This window comes from Megalobrama amblycephala, linkage group LG17, assembly GCF_018812025.1.
Source record: "Megalobrama amblycephala isolate DHTTF-2021 linkage group LG17, ASM1881202v1, whole genome shotgun sequence".
Taxonomy (NCBI): Eukaryota; Metazoa; Chordata; class Actinopteri; order Cypriniformes; family Xenocyprididae; genus Megalobrama; species Megalobrama amblycephala.
In genome coordinates, this window is record NC_063060.1 from 10794192 (window position 1) to 10813069 (window position 18878).

The 18878-nt window shown below is 38.6% G+C and overlaps 1 protein-coding gene across 2 annotated transcripts; it reads right to left on the reverse strand.

The window, feature by feature from the left end:
* Window positions 1–649: 649 nt before the first annotated feature.
* On the reverse strand, window positions 650–15635 carry LOC125250019 (E3 ubiquitin/ISG15 ligase TRIM25-like). Of its 2 annotated transcripts, XR_007180709.1 has the most exons (7): window positions 14750–15635; window positions 14091–14186; window positions 13772–14005; window positions 9216–9375; window positions 8691–8750; window positions 3342–3740; window positions 650–3045 (listed from the first exon to the last, which is right to left on the reverse strand). XR_007180709.1 is itself a non-coding variant. In XM_048162310.1 (6 exons), exons 1-6 carry the CDS (start codon window positions 15332–15334, stop codon window positions 3655–3657), a joined length of 1221 nt encoding a protein of 406 aa, XP_048018267.1. In that variant the 5' UTR covers window positions 15335–15635; the 3' UTR covers window positions 650–3654. The 2 variants fall into 2 exon arrangements, 1 of the variants encoding a protein (XP_048018267.1); XM_048162310.1 differs by having other exon boundaries at window positions 650–3740.
* Window positions 15636–18878: the final 3243 nt, after the last annotated feature.

An 18878-nucleotide genomic window follows, 5' to 3' on the forward strand; every position in this document is an offset into this window, starting at 1 on the left:
AACATTTAGAAAGACAATTTACAAATATCACTAAAAATATCATGATATCAAGGATCATGTCAGTTATTATTGCTCCATCTGCCATTTTTCGGTATTGTCCTTGCTTGCTTACCTAGTCTGATGATTCAGCTGTGCACAGATCCAGACGTTAATACTGCCTTCCCTTGTCTAATGCCTTGAACATGGGCTGGCATATGCAAATATTGGGGGCGTACATATTAATGATCCCGACTGTTACATAACAGTCGGTGTTATGTTGAGATTCGCCTGTTCCTCGGAGGTCTTTTAAACAAATGAGATTTATATAAGAAGGAGGAAACAATTGTGTTTGAGACTCACTGTATGTCATTTCCATGTACTGAACTCTTGTTATTCAACTATGCCAAGGTAAATTCAATTTTTCATTCGATGGCACCTTTAAAGGTAAATATTTGCCCGGAGTCACTAGTATTTTCTATATTTGTTTAATCATGCTGACTTAATTATTTTTGATGAGGGCAAAAACAGTATTTGGATACTCATATTTATTAATTTTTCATTCACACTACATGTAATAAAAAGCAGATTCATAAAGCAAAAGCAGTGAATGATACTGAATAACACAAATATAGTAAAAAAAAAAAAAAACTACTGATATTATTTGTTGTTATTGTGAATAATATTCTCAGATTTTTACTCAGATTTGTATAAATACAGATCAGTAAAAAAATCAGTAATTTGGAATACAAATTTAAACTGGAATTTAGGATTTACATAAACACACTGCAATGTAGGGAGCGGGGCAACGGAGTTGGAGATCCACATGCAGGCTTTATTCATAAGAGCGTAGTCGTACATGCAGTAGGTCAAACACCAGCAAACAGTAACAAGAAGGAAAGGCAAAAGAGTAAATCCAATACACAGACAAAGGTAAAGGCAGGCAGCAAACGATCAAAAACAAAGAAATCAGTCCAGGGTCAAAAAACACAGGCAAGGCAAAGCAGAACAAGGAAAACAGGATAACATACAACTAAACCAGTGTTTCCCAATCCTGTTCCTGGAGGCACACTAACAGTACACATTTTCCAAATCTTCCTAATCAAACACAGCTGATTCAACTCATCAGTTCATTAGTAGAAAGTCCAAGACCAGAAATATATGGTTCAGATAAGGGAGATATTTAAAATGTGTACTGTTGGTGTGCCTCCAGGAACAGGGCTGGGAAACACAGAACTAAACAATACTCAGCAATGTATGTGTGTTAGAGTGCAGCTTTATAAAGTGTCACTGATGGGAAACAGGTGTGAGTGTGTGATTAGTTCCTAGATGGGGAATTGTGGGAAATGGAGTCCATATGACCAAGTTGATGAACACAGACCCAGGGCACATGTAACACACACGGTATACTGATATTATTTGTGATTACTGCAAACAATAATTCCCTGAAGTCATTGTTCTCTCACTGTTACATTCCATGTATTTTTATATTAGTTGATATTTTATTTTAGTAGAATATTATAATTACAAAGCCTGGGATAAGTTCTAATAATATGTGACATGCCTTTACAGGAGTTAAAAAAAAATGAATTAAGGGGCTATATTTGTAAGAATTTGCATGTTGCATGAAAAAGTATGGGAACCCCTTGCAGAATCTGTGAAATTTAAATTAAAGCAGCAGAATTTGAATTTGTTACTATTGTGAAGTTGCTTTGAAACACAGTCTGTATTGTATGAAGTGCCATAGAAGTAATGGTGACTTGACTTGTATGTATATTCAGTATATATTTACAAAATAAACAAAATGCAAGGGAGTAAAATAATTTATTTCTTTTACAAAACATTGAGTTTTTATTTCCTAAGTGAACAATATGTTTTCATATGGTCATTGGGTGTAGTTTTTTAATGGTTTGAAGATTAGATATGTAAATCGCTTCACTGAGTGGGCATCAAAGACCACTTTTAGAGTGTAAGCAATTAAAAAAAAAACTACAAACATAAATACAGTTCAGTTTTATATATATTTAAAATAATACAAACATTACAAAATGTGACATTAAAAAAAGTGTAAAAGTCAAATCATTTTTCTAAAGTAAAACTGTCCAACAGCGACACCTGCAGGTAAAGTTACAGCGGGAGGCTTGCCTCCCCTGAGCTTCTTGCTTTTTGACAGACCCCCCAAAGTGTGCGAAGAGTTTGATGGGGGGTAATTGAGAATGAATGGTGGAAAGTCATGTGAGAGGAAGCAATGCCTCCATTGCTCTATGACTGGATATGACCGGTTATGATTGGATATGATTGGTTCGTACGATAAATCCTGCCACTTGATTTCATGTCGTAAGGAAAAACAGGTCAGTTTAGCTCAAATGGAATTGTTAATTCATTTATAGGGAATTTTAAATGAATCACTTATTTTACGGCCGAACAAATGAATCATCCAGTGTTCCCTTGAATATGCCGTAACTATCCACTCTGTAGCGGATATTAATATCCGAACTATAGTGAAAACACTATTTATTAGCAAAGTAACCAGATCAGCAGTTTAAGACTCTAAATTCATAAGCACATTACAGAAGACACTTCTCTTTAAATACCAGTGAGACATTATTGATGATTCTAACAAATAAAACTAATGTCTCGTCGTGTCTGGATTGATGTCTTTGGCGGCCAATCACGTTGGTGTGTTGGCGGATGATTGGAAAGTCTCGGGGATGAATTGAAGTTTGAAGTGGGCTTTACGGCAAAACTTCACTTAGAACACAAGACTCAACAGAAAGAAAAGAACTAAGTAAAGGAAAGGAAAGTAGATGAGACTAGCATAGTTAGATTGCTTGAATTAAACTTTTAACCAATTTTCTGCTGTTTTGATCTGTTGTATTTTCGATTGTCTACTCGTCTGATGCTTTTAACCTGAGGTGTCTGTCCAGCCTCTTTGAAGAATTCTGACCAATTAGATATCGTCTTTGGTTCAATGGTGGCTGTTTCTCCTCCTCTCACATAAATTACATGTTGTCTGATGATCTCCTAGCCTTCCCGCTCTTAGCAGAGAGTACCGTTTTGACGTGATTTCTATAATAAGAATACAATACATTTGACAGAGATTTGACTCAAAGAATAATTCAAGTCAGATGACATTCACACTGATATCAAACACTCCATGCTTCCATTAAACAATTCAATAGTTATAACAATTGCATGAATTATGTGTGATCTAAGCATAATAGTCACACATATAGGTTGTGACATGATATAGAATTATGCAGTTAAACAATGTTTGAGTAAATGTCCATAGCATTGTTTTGGAATGGTCTGATGCATTTTTATATGTAAAAACAGTCTCTATGGATTTTCTATAGATTTCAAACCTGTGTTTGGAGGTCATTCAAAGGTCTTTAAGAAGAAGGTCTGTTTTGTATCTATGTCTTGGGGATCAAACAACCTCTGGCATTATCTTTGTGGTTTTCTTTGTGTGAGTCACAATGTCTTGTCCTTTTGACCATTAGTCTTGGGTTAACTCCTATCGTTGACAATGTTCTTCCTTTAGCTAGGATCATCTCTTTCAAGATTGCATGGCCATAAAGTACTCAGCTATGGTTTTCTAGACTGAATGGTGTCCCAAACGGCAGATCCTCTGATTTAGGGTCCTTAGTAGTGTTGTTTCGGAATTTGACTCTTTGTTTACAGTGTGAAATTATCATTGTCATCATTGTCATCATTGTCGTCATTTTCGTCTGATGATAAAGTGACAAATTGTGGATAGAAAACTATTAAAAAGAAAAGCATAACATTAGTTCACAAATAATATATATTGTTTAATATATAAAGTTATTTGAGTGTATATATATATATATATATATATATATATATATATATATATATATATATATTCATTATCTTGCCATATAACCTTATGTGGTCTTCTCAACTGAATATTGCTCTGAACTTTCAATAAGCAACATCTGAGCATCACTGAACATCTGAATATTAAGATGTATGACACCCCATGAGAGGCAGCTCTGAATATGTGTCTCTTGTGTCTCGAATTTTAAAAAGACTGACAGTAGTCAGGATTTTTTTTGTCTGGGCTAAAATAAGGTGGCATCTTTAACACTATTTTCTGAAAAGCCGGTCATTGCTTAACTTTGCTGAAACACTATATAGAAACTAATAATCTGCTAATGTTTTGCCTCATAACCTGATTAAAAAAAAAATAAACTGGTGTTATGAAACTGTGAGTGTGTTTACATGCACATTCTTAAACCAATTATACTTAATAAGCCGACAACAAACATGGTCATGTAAATGCGGTTACCCGTTTTATTTTATTGGATTAAGGTCAAAAACGGCTTAAGCATAACCTTGTCGAAACAGGTAGATTTTGGCTCTTACACTGATTTCGCGTGGCATGTAAACTGCTTTTTGTAGGCTTATTGGAGTGCGCATGTGTGATGCGTAACAGAAACACATCCTTAGTGCAGATTTAAATGCATCTAGACAGAGCAAGCGTTTTGCGGGAAAGGAAGAAGGAAATATCGCAAACACAGACTCTTTCAAGACACAGAAAATTTTAAACAAGTGTTCTCATCTCTCATGCAGCAGAAGTAGAAATGGTCCAGTAAAAACTCTGCATCTGTAACTGCATAGGACAATAATATATGAGCCGTAAGTTTCTCGCTTACATGTTGCAAGCTTTATTTAACATCACAACTGACATAACATATGGAATACTCAGAGTCAGATACGCAAATGATTATTTTTGATGTCCCTAAGGGGAAATAGCCCAATTTATTAATAAAGTCATGTTAATGTATCAGGTTACGTATGTAAATATGGTTCCCTGACATGGAACGAGACGTTGCATCCAAAGCGCTGTGGGAACGCCTTTGCGTGATTGCGTCGTGAAGCACACGTGAAAACAGTCCAGTGGTGTGATGGAACATCATGGGCGGGTAACGTCATGACCAGGAAACTATAAAAGCCTTAGAAGCAGCCATACTCCGAGTTGAGTGGGCTCGGACCATAAGAGGTGAAGTTTGGCCAGCCAACTCATAAGCAAGTGATATAGCCTCAACTATCCACTTACTCAAAGTTTGCTTAGACACAGGGTACCCTTTCCGAAACACACAATTAATTGATCATATTTACTCCACAGGGCAGCTCTGTGGATGTAAGCATCTAAGGCCCTAACTGGGCAGAGCAGATTTAGCTTCTCCTGGTCTGGGTTTTGAAATGGAGGCAGACAAAAGGCCTGCAGCATAATAGGACCTACCACATTAATGGGAACCTTAGGCACATACCCTTCCCTAGGAAACAAGAAGGCTTTCACCACGCCTGGTGCAAACTCAAGGCAAGAGGGAGAAACCGCTGCTTGGAGAAGGTCTCTAATTCTTTGAAGAGACGAAATAGCCATGAGGAACACAGTTTTGAGAGTAAGAAATTTCCTGGGAACTTCTTCAATAGACTCAAAGGGAGCCAGGGACAGGCCTTCCAAAACTATGGCCAAATCTCATGTTGGTACCCTTGAGCATGCCGCAAGTCTTAGTCTCAAAGTACCGTGGAGGAAGCGAGTTACCCATGGGTGTCTTCCAATTAGGGGTTGCACGACTATTGATTTCTGCTAGTCTTTTTCTTATCAAAACAATACTTGAGTTACTTGACTACTTGTGGTTCATGCTACTGTAAATGAAAAAATTGTTCTTATCAATAAATGTTATTTATCATTCATTGCTGCTTTGCATTTAGAAATACATGCGCATCGAGAGATCAGTAGTGAGGGAGACGTTCTTGCCTTTCATTTCAGATGCAATGTCTGCTTTTAGACAGTCATATTAGGTTCAGATGCCCTGGGATGTAAAATGCTCTGAGTGACAACAGTTTCCCTTGGGCCCACAAGAGGATCTGGTGTGCCAACTTCCATAATGGGCATGAGCGCAGACCCCCTTGATGGTTTATATATATGAGACCACCGCTGTGTTGTCCGTTCGGACCAACACATGGCGGCCCCTCAGGTCTGGAAGGAAGTGTTTGCGTGCCAGGAACACAGCCATCATCTGGTTTCTGTGCCCTGCCACAGACCCTGAGCCGAGCGACTACACATGATACACATGAAAGAAACCAAGGTTTTATCCACATGACTTAAGCACGAAGGCATCGCCGCGTGACCTTGATCATGCAAAACGGGTTTCCCCTTGGGGAGAACCCCTTGGTTTTGAGCCACCACTGCAAAGGTCTCATGTACAGCAGGCCAAAAGGTGTCACGCTGGATGCAGCTGTCATCAAACCCAACAGTCTTTGAAACTGTTTTACAGTGAGTGACTGGCCTAGCTTTAAACTGTTTATGGCTGTGAGGATCGCTTCTATGCGAACAGGAGACAACCGCGCTTGCATTGTAGCCGAATCCCAAATTACGCCCAGAAAAGAGGTTCTCTGAGATGCAGATAATACACTCTTTTTGGCGTTTAGCCTCAACTCCAACATCCTCATGTGGGCATCCTCATCCTCGATTCTGAACCACCAACTCTCTTGACAGTGCCAGGATCAGCCAGTCGTCTATATAGTCTAAGACACGAATGCCCTGGAGTTGCAGTGGAGCCAGAGCTGCATCCACGCATTTTGTGAAGGTGTGGAGAGATAAAGCTAGGCCGAACAGAAGAACCCGAAAAACTCCTATCCTTTTTCGGAACAATGAAGTACCGGCTGTAAAACCCTGACTCCCTGCTAGGAGAAGGATCCCGTTCTATAGCTTATTTTCGCAAAAGAGTCTATACTTCCTGTTCCATAACCAGAGCCTGTTCGGGGCTCACCAGCAGGGAACAACCAAACTGGCCTTTTTAAAACCCTCCCCAGAGGCAGCGAACGTGCCAGCGCTGCTACATTTTCAGGCGGACACTGAGACATGTGCCTTCCTCATGATGATGACAGTCCTCACATCCATCTTACCCTTGGAAGGCTTCGGTTGTGAGCACTATCCTGAACACCAGTCTCTCTGTGGGGGAGCTTGCAAAGCTCACTTTCTGCTGCGCCCTATGTGAGGAGCTCGCACTCGGCTGGGGCTGCACCTGCCTAGCAGCCCCTGGGACCTAAGAGTAGTGGGGAAGAAACTTATAGAATGCCGCCTGTTTCTTTGCTTCCTGAAACCTCTTGAAAACCGTATTAACTGAATCACCGAAGAATGCAGGGCATCCAAAAGAAAAGATCTATCGCTGTCTTTCATGTCCAATAGATTGAGCCAGAGATTTCTCTCTGTGGCTACCAGGGCTGCCATAGACCGCCCAATTGACTTGGCGCTCTCCTTGGCAGCCCGGAGAGATAGATCAGTTGCAGACTCAGGGGAGAGATAGCTCACAAGCGTCTCTTCCACCCAAGGCATCTCTCCATAACCATGCCTTTTCAGTCCCACTATATTAGAATAGTTAGAAGTTTGTGGACTGAAAACCCAATAGGAAGTGGGTTTATTCTATGACCTTGACATCTCACACCGTGTCTAAACGGATTCCCCGTTCTATTTCTGATGTAGTCAAGTGCTTTCCAATGGTTGTCTTGTTACGTTCAGTGCAGACAGCTTTAACTTTTTTAGCAATAAAAGTTGCGTCTGGTGTAGACACGGTGTCAGTGTGAAGGTCTGGAAAAAATGCCAAGCCCCGACAAGGAGGTTGTGACCCCTCTGCAAGATCAATTTGCAAACCCCACGACAAGAGCCTTCACTGTGCCTCAGCAGCAGCGGGACCCAAGCAACGGGGAATGCGAGCCAAGTCGCCTTCCTCGAAAAGTGCCTGGCGGGAGTGGAGCGTCTTAAGAGACAACTGTTCGTACTGCTCACAACCAGCCCCCTCAAGGGCTGCCTGAGCATGCTCCACTCCCAAACAAACAACGCAAAGCTTGTGTGTATACCCACTCGTAATGAAACAAGGGAAGTGTGTAACAGACAGACAACACTAAATATGACACACAATTTCACAGAGAGTGCTTGCTATAGATACAGAAGCTAACCCTGTTTGGTTCAGGTGTGCTTTATAGTTTTCTGGTCAAAATGTCATCCGCCTATGACGTTCCATCCTACCATTGGACTGATTTCACATGTGTTTCATGACACAATCACGCAGAAGCGTTCCCACAGCGCTTTGGACGCAGTGCAAGTCCCTTTGAAAGGGAACAAGGTTTACTTGCTTTGTCAGTTTACTGGTTTGCATGTAAACGGGGAAAACTGGTTATTTCAATAAGCTGATATTTGTTAGTTATCAGCTTACTGGTGTGCATGTAAACATGCTCAGTGTCTCATAATCAGTATTTTTTTTCTGATCCATTTTTCACTATTCATTGATTGTTATGTTTAGGCATTTGGTTAGGGTCAGCACAATTATGTTTTTATGAGAGTCCAGTGAAACATATACAAGTGTGTGTGTGTGTGTGTGTGTTCTTGTATACATGGTTTATGAGGACACAAATGTGTATAATGACATGGGTATTACAACGTAAACCTGGTTTATGAGGACACTTTCTGTGTCCTTGTAAACCAAATAGCTTAAAAACATACTAACTTTTTTTACATTTTCAAAAAATGCAGACAGTTTCCTTTGATGGGTAGGTTTAGAGGTAGGGTTAGTGTAGGGGGATAGAATATACAGTTTGTACAGTATAAAAACCATTACGCCTATTGAGAGTTCACGTAAACCACATATACAATTGTGTGTGTGTGTGTTTTCATGGTTTCTTACACTGTTGTAACGCCTCCATAGTCTTGGGTTTATTACTGGAAATGATGTTGATGTTTGTTACTAAGAAAATGAACACATATACATAATTAGAATAGTTATAAAACTCATGTGCCCCCCAGAAGCCTGCATTCTGCAAGTGAACGGCGCCTTGTGGTGCCATCCTAAAGAGGCACAAAATCACCTTTGTGGAATGATCTCAACCCAAGCTGCCGAGTCTTTAGCTATTTTCAAGAAACATCCAAAAACTCATTTCTCTTTCTCAAAAAAAAAAAAAAAAAAACCTCTAAAAACTCAATTCTATTTCTATCTATTTTTTTCTATTTATTTATTTATTTAAAAAAAAAAAAACTACTGTACTGTGCTAGACTAACTGGGGCTTGTCACACCACTTACAGTTCTAATTTTTAATTGTAATATTTATTCAAAAAAAGTATATATCACTTTCATATTTATTTTTAACATGCTCAAGCATCCTGCTCCTTGTTACATAACTCATTTCTGAAGTAACTGTTACTGTCAATTTACCTTGACCAGATATTTTTTTCATCTCTTCTTTACAGCACTTCTCCAGTTTTTCTTTCAATTGAGAGACAGGTTTTTTCACATTTTCATAAGAGAGGACAGAACTAACAGTAAAGCTGGATACATCTGTGGATTCCAGAGGTTCAGAAAGAGACTGGAAGCTCTAGAGAGAATAAATAAACAGAAATATTAAAGATACAAAGACACAAAAACTTCATTAGCAGCGTCCTCCCCTAGATATTTATTGCACTTACTTTTTCCAAATTAACCTGCATTGATTTTGTAACACATAGCATGGGTTGTCAACCAGGGGTCTATGAACCCTTGGGGTCCCTATTATAGATTTTTTTTTTAACTAATAAACTAACTAATTTCTTTTGTGTTAAACATCTTCTGTTAAACATTATAGATAATGTAGTAATGTTAATGTTCTTCTTAATAAAAGCACTGATGATGTATGATGTTTGCATGAACAGGCTGCGCAGTGCTATGCAAACACATTGACTGATAAAAAAACATGTTTTCATTTCATTCGGACCGCATTCAGTGAGTGGTTTTTCTTAATATTTTTTGTTGTTTGATCAGGGTGGGGATTTGCGGGGGATTAGCCCTGTGCTTGAGTAAAGGGTTTATTCACCCAAAAATGAAATGTATGTCATTAATTACTCACCCTCATGTTGTTCGATACCCGTAAGACCTTCGTTCATCTTCGGAACACAAATTAAGATTATTATTGATTATCCGTGGTTCAGAGCGCTAAAATCTCATGATTTCAGTAAACAAGGCTTTGTTACGTCTTAAAGGTGCCCTAGAATTAAATATTGAATGTATATTGGCATAGTTGAATAACAAGAGTTCAGTACATGGAAAAGACATACACTGAGTTTCAAACTCCATTGTTTCCTCCTTCTTATATAAATCTCATTTGTTTAAAAGACCTCAGAAGAACAGGTGAATCTCAACATAACACCGACTATTACGTAACAGTCGGGGTGTACGCCCCCAATATTTGCATATGCCAGCCCGTGATCAAGCCATTAGACAAGGGCAAAACGTCTGGATGTGCACAGCTGAATCATCAGACTAGGTAAGCAAACAAGAACAATAGCGAAAAATGGCAGATGGAGCAATAATAACTGACAAGATCCATGATAACATGATATTTTTAGTGATATTTGTAAATTGTCTTTCTAAATGTTTCGTTAGCATGTTGCTAATGTACTGTTAAATGTGGTTAAAGTTACCATCGTTTATTACTGTATTCACGGAGACAAGAGAGCCGTCGCTATTTTAATTTTTAAACACTTGCAGTCTCTATAATGCATAAACACAACTTCATTCTTTATAAATCTCTCCAACAGTATGTAATGTTAGCTTTAGCCATGCAGCATAGCCTCAAACTCATTCAGAATCAAATGTAATACATCCAAATAAATACTATACTTACATGATCCGATGTATGCAAGCAGCATGCATGACGAACATCTTGTAAAGATCCATTTTGAGGGTTATATTAGCTGTGTAAACTGTGTTTATGCCATGCTGTTCAAGGCAAGCGCGAGCTCTGGGGGAGGGGGAGCACGAGAATTAAAGGGGCCGCAACCTATTAGTTAATGATGCCCCAAAATAGGCAGTTAAAAAAAATGAATTAAAAAAAATCTATGGGGTATTTTGAGCTGAAACTTCACAGACACATTCAGGGGACGCCTTAGACCATGCAACGTCAACTGGCGGCCCGCGGGCCAAATCCGGCCCGCCAGAGATTTCCATCCGGCCCCCAGAATAATACTGAATTCAGGAATAGCCTTGTAAGAGGAAAAAGTTTAGGGCTGGTCCGAATACCATTTTTTGATGAACATCGACTATTCGAAGCTCTATTCGAGAGGGGCTGAACATATTTTTCTCTCTAATAAAGGCAGGAATCTGTGTCTGTATATCCGTTTGCATTTTTATTATTTCGAGAACCGTTCATCCAATCGACTTCACAGGAGAGTGCAGTGTCGCATTTGGTGCAATATAGATGGACACGCGAGACGCGACACATTCAGAATTAATAAACTTTTAGTAAACTACAGTTAGAGCAGCGCGAGCGGGAAGCGGCGCACCTCACGCGGGCAGGGCTTATGCTCCGAGAACGGACACTGCACTAGTGATATAAAACGCACACACACAGGTCTGTTAAATTAAGCAATACTTTTAAGGTAGTCCAATAATTTTCTGACTAACAAATTGACACAGAAATTTAAACAAAGAAAAACGAAATTAAGTTAAATTAAAAACGAGATTAATTTAGATTGATAATAACGGGTAAAAATGCTAATACATTTTGTCTATTATTCTATTTTCCACAATGTCAAAGCAACAAAACACAAGCTCAGACATGCACAAACTCCGCTGTTCTGCGCTCTAGCCAGAGAACACTCCCGTTGCTGGAACACGCGTCGGTTCTATTTCTAGCATGCACGCGTTTTCTGCGTGGCTCGAGCGCGCCTGAGACGCGTGTCTCAGTGTGCAAACTCCAACCTGTTAAATATGGGAGCCGAAATAAAAACGGACACGCCACGCAGCTGAGTCGCTCACGCAGCCAGTGTGTCGCCGGCCTTATTCAAGGGGGAATGAGAACCGTTTTTTATTTTTAATCTAACGAAACAAAAAGCCTTCTGAAAAGTAGCTTGTGCCATAGCCTGCCTTCAGTCAAGAATGACGATAAACGCGTTCTCTCATTGAACATCTTTTATTGTTTCACGTGCTCATTTTTTCACAAATGTCAAAATTGTCCTTGCCCGGGATTTGCGCACAATTGCGTGACAGTGATGGACAGCTTGAAAGCCTCACAAATATGAAGCCTAAAATATCGCTATCGCCCCCTGGTGGCTTGCTGCAGTACAGGTAATATGTAAAAAATAACATAAATTTGGAATTAGAATTAGTATATCAAATAATAACATACAGTATTAGGATACAATTCGAATTTTATTTTATATTACGAGTATCTGGCCCTTACAGTGTCTGCAGTGAAAAATTCTGGCCCTTGGACAAATATAGTTGATGACCCCTGCCTTAGACTTATATTACATCTTTTAAAAAGAAGTTCTAGGGCACCTTTAAGTGTTTTGAAACTTCAATAGTTCACGTAACTTTGGCAGTTTGATACACGCTCTGAACAACTAATTCGAAACAAAAAATTCGTAAAGCTTCAAAGCTTCATGAAGCAGTGTTTTGAAATCGCAAACCACTAGATATTGTCGAATAACGTAATTATTTAGCTTTTTGGGTGCACAAAAAGTATTCTCGTCTCTTCATAACATTAAGGTTGAACCACTGTAGTCACATGAACTGTTTTAAAGGTGCCCTAGAACCCTTTTTCACAAGATGTAATATAAGTCTAAGGTGTCCCCTGAATGTGTCTGTGAAGTTTCAGCTCAAAATACCCTATAGATTTTTTTATTATTCAATTTTTTAACTTCCTATTTTGCGGCATAATTAAAAATGCGCCGATTCTGTGCGTATCCCCTTTAAATGCTCACGCTCCCCGCCCCCAAGCTCGCAACTCTATAATACATTGCATAAACAAAGTTCACACAGCTAATAGAACCCTCAAAATGGATGGTATTTATAGTATTTATTTGGATGTTTACATTTGATTCTGAATGAGTTTGATAGTGCTCCATGGCTAAGCTAAGCTAACATTACACACTGTTGGAGAGATTTATAAAGAATGAAATTATGTTTATGAATTATACAGACTGCAAGTGTTTAATAATGAAAATAACGACATGGCCCTGGTCTCCGTGAATACAGTAAGCAACGATGGTAACTTTAACCACATTTAACAGTACATTAGCAACATGCTAATGAAACATTTAGAAAGACAATTTACAAATATCACTAAAAATATCATGATATCATGCATCATGTCAGTTATTATTGCTCCATCTGCTATTTTTCGCTATTGTCCTTGCTTGCTTACCTGCATAAAGGTAAGTCTTTTGCACAAATCAAATTTACATAAGGAGGAAACAATGGAGTTTGAGACTCACTGTATGTCATTTCCATGTACAGAACTCTAATTATTTAACTATGCTGAGGTAAATTCAATTTTCAATTCTAGGGCACCTTTAAATATGTCTTTAGTAGCTTTCTGGGCATTAAAAGTGTTAATTAACTTGCTGGCAATGCAGGCCTCACTGAGCCATCGGATTTTATCAAAAATATCTTAATTTGTGTTCCGAAGATGAACAAAGGTCTTACAGGTGTGGAAAGACATAAGGGTGAGTATGACAGAATTTTCATTTTTGGGTGAACTAACCCTTTAAAAGCAACCTGTGTGCATGTGATGTTGTGAAGCAGTAAACCTCCATTGCCTGATGATATAATGTTAATGGTATCAGACAAATTTTGAACTGGTTTTAATTTTGAATACAAAAAATTGAAGGCAAAACATATCTTCTCATAGGAACTGGTAAAGCAAATGGATCTAACAGATATATGTATTATCACAGTAAAATTAGAAGAGATGTTGATTATGACAACAGTATTGGTATTCATATCTCTGTTACCTCTATGAAATGAATGTGATCATCTGTCTGTGAAAGCTGCTCCAGCTCAGCGTCTCTCCTAAACAGATCATCAATCTCCTGCTCCAATTGCTCCAGTCGTTCTTCAGCTCGACTCACTGCAGCCTTTTCCTGATTTCTGATCATCCGTGTCACCTCAGAGCGGTTTTTCTTAATGGAGCGGATCAGTTTATTAAAGATCTTCTCACTGACTTCCACTGCTGCCTCTGCAGAATGCTGTTAAGACACAAAGACATTCAGACTGTTCAGTGGGATGGGAAAGTGAGGCACCACTGTGCTTCTTAGTGACTAGACGTCTTACCTTGTGAGTCTGTATGGCCTCTCTGAGCTCCAGAATCTCATTCTGTCTCTCTTGGGCTCTCTGTTGGATTTTTCCTTGTGCATTTCCAACCTGTTTCTAGAGGAGGAAAATCCTTTTGTTTGAATGGTTTCTGGATATTGCAATATCAACATTAATATCAACATGATAATGTCATCATTAACTGCATAATAACTGACATAATGACACACAGCAAAATCCCCAGAGTTAAATCAACTCTGCTCAGATTACATATGGTCCCTCTCTATATAGTGTTAAAGTAACACTGAAGCAGAGTTAAAGTTAGTGAGATAATTAAGTGATTAATTAAGTTATGATTGAGCATTAGTGATGAACACCTGCTGTTAACAAGCAGAATCACTGAAGAGAAACACTACAAATGACTTCCAGCCACAGTCTTAGATGAAATCAACTGAAGATAAAAGACATTAAATCTCTCAGGATCTGATTAAACAACTCCACAAACAGCATATTATCTCATTAACTTTAACTCTGCTTCAGTGTCATTTTAACTCTATGTAGAGAGGGACCATATGTTCTCTGAGCAGAGTTGATTTAACTCTGGGGATTTTGCTGTGCAGTTATTCTGATTCTGATGACTGCAAGAATCAGCACTATTTATATGTGTTTTCAGTTCATACCTGTTTCTCTGTCCTCTCTGCTTCAGCTGAAACAGTATCATGATTTTTGTGTTCATCCATCGTACACATCAAACAAATACATTGTTGGTCAGTACGACAAAAAACCTCCAGCAATCTGTCGTGTTGAGGGCAGATCATCTCCTGCAGTCGTCCAGTGGCATCAGTCACTTTGTGTCGTTTCTTTAAAGGAGATTCTTCATGACACTTAAAGTGACTTTGACAGTAAGAGTTCAGACACACCAGACAGGACTTTACAGCTTTGCGTTTCCTTCCAGTACAGAAGTCACACCCCACATCTCCAGGTCCAGCATAACTGAGAGCAGGACGAGACTGTTTAGTCTGCTTCAGTTTCTCCACCACTTCAACCAGCATAGTATTTTTACCTAAAGCAGGTCTTGGAGTGAAGGTCTGTCTGCACTGAGGGCAACTGTAAACTTCCTCCACATCATCTTGATTCCAGCAGTCTGTAATGCAGCTCATGCAGTAACTGTGTCCACAGGGGATGGTCACTGGATCCTTCAGTAGATCCAGACAGATTGAACAGCTGAACTGATCTTCGGCTACTGAAATACGGGATTCTGCCATTTCAGGCAAGAGCACACAGATATAGCTACAACTGCTGAACAACACTACGTTTCAAATGAGAAGTGTTTCCTGTATTGAGACGTGTGCAAAACAGGTGTTTGTAGGTGTGACCAAAGTCCCTTTCAGGGACACATTTAACTATTGTATGGTAAAAAATATGTTATTTTGTGGCTAACCTAATAGATGCAGACAGACTGAACAGCTGAACTGATCCCAAGCCACTGAAATTTTAGCGTCTGCCATTTCACTGCATGTACTGTATACATCGAAATAAATATACAGGCTCTTATCTACACTATGCAAAGGAAACCAGGAAACTGGTATATTACAGAGAAAAAGGTTTCGTTTTGCTTGTTCAAACTTGTCAGGTGTGACTCACCTGTATTTTACTCCAGATGATAAAGAACATCCACTACGTGTCAGTTGCACAATGAAACAAGGGCTAGATAATGGACTGGTAGTGATGTTGCACCGAAGCTTCAACACTCTGGAGTAGCCTACAAAGAGCGTTTTGTTTTCAGAGAAACACAATCAATAAAAAAAAATCAAGCTTCAATTTAGATGTGTTCGACTTGAAGTGGCACTGTGCAAACTCATTGGTGTATGACATCAAAGTCCCGCTATAGAGTGATTCGAGAGCAGACGGCTCTGTTTGCTTTCAAATTGCTTTTGCGGTACTTTGATGTCATACACCGATCGATCTGAGCAGCGCCACTTCAATTCGAACACACCTTTTCTGTCACGTCATGTGAATCCAGACCATTCTATTAGTTTAAGCTCTTTTATATATTACATTATCATATTCTGCCATATAAACATTAAAAAACATAAAATAATTAGAACACCATTTACTTGCCTCAAACAATACAGCATGTAATCATTAAAACAATGTTGAGTCAGTGTTGATGCGTCAATGCTAATTTGCACTGAATTAACGTTACAAAGTGATATTTTTCGACATCACTTTTGCACCCTCAGTTAATGTAATGAGACTTCAAAAAAAAAATCAATGATAATATCACTGAATCAACATTATGAAGCGATGTTGGGTCAATATCACATTTGCACCCGCATTTAATGTTGAAACGGTGAACAAAAAAGTAAATGGTAATGCTATTGAATCATTGTTACACTATGATTGATTCTACATCACTGCTGTTGAATCAATATTGAAATTAACAAAAAAAAAAATCATTTGTAATATTGTTTGATCAATTTATCAATTTTAATGTGATGATTCTAAATCACTTTTATTGAAACTTTAAATACAACTAAAATGTCAACATAAAATAATGTTCTGAACAACATTAATATTTCAGTTACACTTCAATGGTACGTCAACAAATGTCTGACCATTTCAAAGTTTTGGGAAAACATTTTAAAACATAAATGACACCTTTCCAGCTGGATGATTCAGTAGATCCAGACAGATCGGACAGTTGAACTGATCCTGAGCCACTAAAATAATGTCTCCTGCCATTTCACTGCACACACACACAGATAGAGAGACATGTACAACAGCATATCAAAACTTTGTAATAGGTTTTGGTTTCTGTACAATGAGCTGATAAAGCTTACTGGTTTTGGATAAGAGACTTGCAAAACAGGTCTGGTGTGTTTTGGTGTGACTCACCTATTTTAATGCAGATTATAAAGAACATCCAAGTAGTAGTCTTATGCTGAAACCAGGCCTGGATTATGGACCATGGTAAGTGTTCATCATTCAGCAGACAAACATAACTCTATGTGCTTATGAGCAAATCCGAATCAGAATGAGCTTTATTCGCCAAGTGTGGAAAACCAATTGATTTTTGTAATTTATATAATTATTTATATAGACATTTGATTATTCAATTTAACTCTTTACTTTAATTTGTACTCGTTTATTCGGTTTCCTATGTCACTCCGGCTGGCCGTGTATATATGCATTTCACAGTCACAAACTCGTCAATCTTGGTCATTAGACAGGGGTAATTGACTAATACTGTTTAGATGGCTGCCCATGCTGAAAGTTATTCATGTAGTACCCTTAGATCTGTACACAATTAGAGTATCTAACCAGAGGTCATGACCACTACTATTGAAATAATCTGACCAAAATTACTTTCTCTAATGCTTGTATAATCATGTCATGGTTTTTCATGTTCACTATAATAATATTACCTTAACCAGAGGTTAAGGCTCACCCTATTTAGACTGGACTTTGAACACTTTGTTGTTTTACAAAAATGCTGGGTTGTTTCAACCAAAATTTGGGTCAAATATGGACAAACCCAACCCTTGATACATTTTTAACCCAGCATTTTTTAGAGTGTAAATGAAAATTCTCATAGCCTCTACAGTACACTTAATTAACCCTAGGTTGTTAGGCGGAGTTCTAAAATCTAATATGGTGTGCCCCCATGCTCTACCCAAGATGGATTTTAGTCCATTACTAACCTGATCGCAGATTTGTGGTAACATAGACTTAAAAACATAATCTACTAGAGTCAGTAATTTCAGAGTAGGTCAGAAGGAAATCAAAGGTTACAATTTATTATTAGTCAGGTAAACATTACATAATAATAAAACCCATCAGACTCTCTTCTGTATGTCTAAACAGTTTTTTAAAAGTTTTAAATGGAACACTAAATCAAATCTGTTCTGTTTCCAGTCTCTCTCTCTTCCTCCTGCATCAAGTGGCAGCATCAATGTCAGTTTTCTTGTCTCTTATGGTGATGTGGGTAAATGTCTCTATGCTAAGAGAGAAACTTGAGCACCTCTGCAAGGAAGCAATGGGGGATGTATTTGGTAAATGTAAGGTATAGGAGATGAATTTGTTTGAAAAATGTATCATGTCATAAGCACTATAAGAAATTGATGAAATTCTGTTTTCATGTGAATAAAACTGTATATGTATATTGGTTTTAGTAATACCATACATAGAGATCGTTCCCACCGAGACTGTCCTCCAAAAAAAAAAAAACGACCCTATAGGTTGAAATGCGTGTTCATTTAAATGCAGTGTGTGGACTTTTTATACCGTTTCTCCTATTTCCATTTACCAAAACTAATTTTTATTAACGACTACACACACACCCCACCCCACCCCACCCCACCCTACCCCACCCTACCCCACCCTACCCCACCCGCATCTGTCCGAAGGCAACAGTGTGGCTACTTTTATTGTGTAGAGAGAGTGTGTGTGGACGCTGTTACTGGGAGGTTGAGTGGAGTGCGATGTCTGGGATGGGAATATCAGTGTCATATAAGAGCATCAGCAGGAAGGGAGAAGGTTTTTAGTGCATACTTTGATTTAATGATCAGTCCTGGAGATTGTCCTGCTCTCACTCCAGGAATGGATTCAAGACACAACCACAAAGCAGTTAAACTCCCTGTATTCCCCAGCTCATTTATAATAGGAGTGTATGTGGATCACAGTGCAGGAATTCTGTTCTTAGCATCTCTGACACAATGACCCTCATCCACAGAGTCCAGAGGGGTTTTGGGATCAATTTAGGATCAACACTGAATCTCTCATCTGCAGAAATTGCTTAAATAACAG

Excerpts from the sequence above, each read along its gene's own strand:
- LOC125250019 (XM_048162310.1), bottom strand. The coding sequence starts at position 15,334 with ATGGCAGAATCCCGTATTTCAGTAGCCGAAGATCAGTTCAGCTGTTCA. Across the intron at positions 14,187-14,749 it reads CAGAGAGGACAGAGAAACAG|AAACAGGTTGGAAATGCACA; the intron begins GTATGAACTGAA and ends TTCCTCCTCTAG. Across the intron at positions 9,376-13,771 it reads ATCACATTCATTTCATAGAG|AGCTTCCAGTCTCTTTCTGA; the intron begins GTAACAGAGATA and ends TATTCTCTCTAG.